The 6,000-nt window shown below is 36.2% G+C and overlaps 1 protein-coding gene across 2 annotated transcripts in view; it reads left to right on the forward strand.

The window, feature by feature from the left end:
- LOC136874994 (zinc finger protein 570) overlaps positions 1-5,502 on the forward strand; it is a 60,829-nt gene extending 55,327 nt beyond the window's left edge. For both annotated transcript variants that reach the window (XM_067148706.2, XM_067148704.2), the window contains exon 4: positions 4,155-5,502. In XM_067148706.2, the coding sequence (XP_067004807.2) occupies positions 4,155-4,986 (832 nt within the window). In that variant the 3' untranslated portion in view covers positions 4,987-5,502. The remainder of the gene's footprint in view (positions 1-4,154) is intronic.
- Positions 5,503-6,000: the final 498 nt, after the last annotated feature.

Here is a 6,000-nt window from a genome sequence, read left to right on the forward strand (position 1 = left end):
TCCCATTTTCACACAAGGCTAATGCCTGGCCTCTGCATAATTTAAGGCCACGATCGATTCTTTGTCACTCCTAGGCCTTTCCTATCACCTCATCGCCATATGACCTGTGTGTGTCGATGCGACATAAAGAAAACTCATTCACGCTATTACTAATAATTTTAATCAAAATAACATACAATAATTCCGAAATCTTCCTTCATTCACAAATGCATAAATTCCCTTGCCGTGGCGTACAGCATGACATTCAAAACAAACGACAAATTATTATTCACATCTCCGCCGCACATTCTGTCTCTGCGCACTTTATGCTTAATGATAGTCACTTGTCTCCCAGTTCAGCTGAGAGTGTAATAGTATGTTTGTGTCATAGTATTGCACCATCCTGCGGGGAATAATTTTCTTGCACCATCATGGGCGACCTATCAAGTGCTCCGGCTATTTTGCCCTCCTCCGACTATCATCTTTTCGGATCAGTAGAATGGATCAATGCATTTATGAAAACGATGCTTAGTGTCGGTAGCTATACTTGCTTCTATCACTGAATGAATAAATCAGTGACCGCGCCATTAAAAAAATTAAGCAACGCCGCAATCTTCATTTCACATGTCACATTTGTCATCAAAATAGTTCCTAAATTGCCACGGGACACCTCTCAGGGATAATTAAAATGCATCTGTGAATAGTATTTTTTATGTGAGGTCAACTGGGAAACCGCATTTCCTTTTAATAAATTACCAGCGATACCATCCATCCGTCTGAATCGATGTTAAATTGTCCATGTCCATTCATTCGAGAAAGAAAAAAAATTTTTTTAATTAATTCAAAATCATCTTATCTACCATAATTATATTAGCCTATTTTTAATAATAACCTCTATATTGTATAAATCTACAATTTTGTTCATGATTCTAGAATCATAAAAGAAAATATGATAACAGTCATTTACATCAATCACCATTCACTTCTTTCTGTTGAAAAATATAAACCTAAACTATGTACGATCTGATTCAATTAATCCTCTTGCTAAATACTTGTTATCCGCATCATAAAAAACAAAGAAAAATTCTCATAATCACATAAATCGTAGGTTCCAGTCATATTTGATGAGGATGTAGTCAAATATTCTTTGAAATTAAGTATCTCATATTAATAACGACAATCAATTGGTACGTAGATAAATTAATATTGGATAAAAAATCCAAGTCCCTAAGCCTTAGAAAAATGCATAATAAATATGCTTAATTAGAGTTCCTCGGCTCTTGTTCTTTTTTAAAAAATGCTTATTTTCGTTGATATTGAATTCATATTTTGTCACTAAACAAATGCATATCTTCCAAAATCGTAACGTCAGCAGTTGCAAGTAATTTCCAAGTATATAATAGCTCAAAATGGCTATTTCAAACATATATCGATCATTAAATGAAAAATATTGGTCAGTTTGACCATGTCATTTGGTAAAAATAATCATATTACATCCTAAAATTAAATGTAGGTATCGTATAATGATCAGTTATTATCGTAGTTCTATCAGAAATTATACCTGTCATGATTTATGGTTGCACCTATGTCCAATCAAGTACCATAAAATTCGTAGGAATGTATTTAGTAACATTATTTATTTAATTGTGGTAGAGATTCAAATTATGAAGTCGCTTTGACCATTAAAATATATCCTTGAGACCAAACGTCAAATAACATTCATTACAACGTTGACATATTCTCCATGAAGACAACAAGTTTACCCTTATTTATTCCTTATTTGGATATTTAACCTGAAGACAATTTACGGTAAACAACATACGAATTCTGCGACGTATTTCATTGTATACATGTATCATTAACCCAATATATCTTGCATTACTATTTTAAAATCATGCCGCCTACGTTAAATAATATTATTGGTTAGTAACACAAAATTCATAAGTATATTTATCTCTCCATATACCAATATTAAATATTATAATACCGCGTCATTCATTACCATAAATATATCTCAACGAATAATTATACGTAAAACCACATCAACATGTCGCTCAAATCCTTATTTTCCTACATAAACATTAATCATTTCCATCAAGGCGGCAAATCATCTTAACATATCGTTAATATACTACAGCGGTGCATTTCTGGGTTAAGTTTCACTTGTAATGCACATGATCACGTTATTCTGTAAAGGAAACACATGTATAAACAAAATAAGTTAATATTTACTCACATGTAGTCGCGTCGTAATAGTAACCAAGTCTAAGCAACTCAGAAATTAATTATCTTCTTTAAAACGTTACGTCTGGAATATATCACATTGTGTACGTCGTTTCATTTCCATAATGGTTGAAAACATAATTTGAAATCTCTCCTTGTTTAACTTTAAGCATTCCTATATCATGACATTGATTATATACACTCGAAGAATACCTACTCCCATAATGATAAATCGACTAGGATAACCTCATTGCAAAGATAGTATCGATTGAGATTTCATCACGAAGAACTTCATAACAAGCTACATACCGATGTTTACCGCAAATATTTATATACTACGTCTACGACACATAAATTTCAAGATTATAAAATAATTCTTTGGAACTTAACTTGCGACTGCCGATGATAGATGACTGGGTTAGGCTCCGATGTTGTCTCCAACATCCGTTACGTCATCATCAGGCGGTAGTCTCAAGACTCGGGCTAGCAGGAACAGCTGGGCGGTCTACGTCGGAAAGTCGGCCCCATCTCCGATTTAGCCTCTCATGTTGTAGCCGTTAGTCATATGTGAAAGAAACATTTCCAGCATCGTAATTAATGTCACGACCATAGCCTTCAAAATTTACTACAAAGAAGCTAGATTATAGTTTTGTATCAGGTTATTATAGCAGAAATTCAATGTCAATTTCCCGTAACAGATTTTAACAAGTAAATTATCGAATTTGCTCTTAATATTTCATTCAGACAATCAGCATATGAGAAGTCTAATTTGTTCTGGTATTTCGCGACGACCTTCAGTTTGTATTCCGACTACTGTCCAAATATTATTTAATTTCTTCTGCCTTTCCGCCTAGATATTAGGTCAGATATCGGCGTAACTTTAAAAATTCTTCAATGTGCTGGAACTTTAGCTCTTGCTCTTTTATATATCTCCCTTCTTCTTCCCGCGAGGACTATTTTCTTCGTGGATGAACTTGCTTCGAAGTCTTGCGTAAATATTTTTTATTGTTCACTCACTTCTTTTTTAACAATTCTTTAAAAAAATTCTATTATTTTTTATCACGGCCGCATGGATCCTTTATATCTTTATGTCTAATTTCGTGACCTAGGCATACTTGATTCGCCAAATGAACATCTTTGCCGTCACATTCATGGCCTCCTTGATTTTATGCGTCCGTATTATATATCATGAAATCACGGCCTATTTAACTTAATAGATTCGTTCTTTTTAGATGTATGGCTCAATTACATAATCTCTGTGATCTCATTACCGTGCATGGCAAATTTTAAGGCCGTATGATATCATTTATTCCGTTATCAGGACGATAAAAACGGTACAGTACGTAATATTTATAAATGATTTGTCATCCTTGAGCAGATTTTGCCGACTGTCGGCAAATAATGTTCTCAACCTTATTAGAACGTACAACACTGGGATTCTCTAACAACAAGGGCTTTAAAAAAATTAAATACACAAATGCCACAAACCACAGTGTGGTTGAACATGATCAAAAACTCCAAAGCATGTGCCGTCCCTTACGTAGGAGTGTAGTGTTTTACGGATATCAATACATTAATGTTTTCCGGATGAAATAGCTTCTCTTTTCGGGTAGAATACTTCTTCTCGTTCATTCTTTAAATGAGGTAATCCATGATCTCGTACATTACTAAATTGTCAGAAGATTATTGCCCTTTATATTGTGACGTTAGGCATTCGAGAGAAAAGGCGTAACACCATCTCGTAACAAGCATGTGCTTTTGAAACTGACGACTACACTCTGAATTCCAGTGAAGATGATGTTCACCTACAAAAAGTGATGGTCATTAGTAACGAACTCTCTGCATGGGATATCAGTGAGTGAAATGTTTAGTATCGTTTCCTCTGTGTGAGACTTGTCGCGGGGTTAACTGTTGAACTATTGGTCACATGGTTTCAATTTTTGTCACTGTAGATTGAGCCCGGAAGTGAGCTACACAGATCATCCACCTTGGCACGGCGGACGACAACTCGAGCGACACATAGAGGTTCGTCCCTTCATCTGCGGTCACTGCGGAAAGCTGTTCAGTAGCGAAAGCAGCCTGTCTGAACACGTCATGATCCACGTAGATCACTTCCTCGACAAGAGCGAAAATTGCCAAAAATGCATTACAAACCGGAGCAAGCTGACAATGCACATGGGATCGCACACTGATGACAAGAAATTTCAGTGCTCAATTTGTCTGAAAACATTCCGGAATTACTCGCATTCGAGCAGGCACATGTGGACGCATAAAAAGGAGAAGCATTATTCCTGTTACATTTGTGGGAAGGCCTTTAGCCAGAAAGTCTCTGTGAACATACACTTGCGGACGCATACAGGAGAGACGCCATTTTCTTGTAATACTTGTGGGAAGGCCTTCAAAAGGAGAGCCTATTTGACTACACATATACTGACGCATACAGGCGAGACGCGATATTCGTGCAATATATGTGAGAAGGCCTTTAGCGGCAAGAGCCACCTAAGAGAACACCTGAGGACTCATACACGTGAGAGGCCTTATATTTGCGATACGTGTGGGAAGGGCTTTGGCATTCAAAGCACATTAACCAAACACATGCTGACACATACAGGTGAGATGCCATTCTCCTGTGAAGTGTGTGGGAAAGCTGTTAGGCACAAGTCCACTCTAACCACACATCTGAGGACCCATACAGGAGAGAAGCGCTATACCTGCAACATATGTGGCAAGGGCTTTAGCCAGAAATCTACTTTAACCAAACACTCTCTGTTACATACACGTTAGGAGTCCTGCTGCTTTCACCCTGGAACGCACGCGTGTAACATGTTCCAAAGCATACATGCTAAAGGCGAAGGAAAACCCTGAGTAATGCTCTAAAATATCCAGTCTTGGACCTTAAAATTGCCCTTGATCCCTCACACTGACGGTAAGCCTCACTGCTGTTATGTTTTATGGCAAGCTATCCGATCGCAGGACCATGCTGTCCTAAATAATGATAAAGAAAATGATCTAACCAAAGCTCTGACTGCAGAATTTATCAAATGAAAACGGTGGTAGTTTGTAAAAATCGAACATTTGAAGAACTCGCAAATAATAATAATAACTTTAAATATCCAACCTATCCTCAGGATGAATACTCCACCCAGATGCTAAGTAGAATAGAAAATAAGATACATAAGATACATAAAAAGTAGTCACCATTTCAGTAAGGAGTCAAGAACTTTGCCACATATTTAGTTTGGTGAATGTTCCATGTACACAAGCTGATCATGCATTTTATTGGCTTATGTTGTAATTAGACCTAACAAATAAATATATTGTATTTTAAAATATATTTGTATTTACCACTTAAAGTTGTTTTAGATGAATATAATTTGCAAACCCTTTCGTCTCACCTAATAGCAATAATATTTTGGAAGTACTGAGTATAATTTTTCGCTTGAGATGTTTATTACGCCACAGTGTGGATATCAGAGTCAACTTGCAAAAGGGTAGAAATGTTTCCTATGACACCAATTTAGCCGTGCGGAAGTTGCTCTTATTTTTATCCTAAAAAAGTACACATTTTCGTCTTTGGTGCATTTATTGGAAATAAGTAGGATTTATGGATGTTATACGCTCTTTATTTTGTGTTACAAGAATTATTAACATTTTATAACAGATGCATGATTTGCATGATCATATACATGTGCTTATTCTTTGCTTGGCAGTGCACTTCATTAGCCTATTCCATGTTTTCTGTTTTAATTCTGTGGCTTTTGTCTGTTAAGACTACCTTCAGTGTGCAGAAAGATCTCC

The sequence above is a fragment of the Anabrus simplex genome, chromosome 5, assembly GCF_040414725.1.
Source record: "Anabrus simplex isolate iqAnaSimp1 chromosome 5, ASM4041472v1, whole genome shotgun sequence".
In the NCBI taxonomy this organism is placed as follows: domain Eukaryota; kingdom Metazoa; phylum Arthropoda; class Insecta; order Orthoptera; family Tettigoniidae; genus Anabrus; species Anabrus simplex.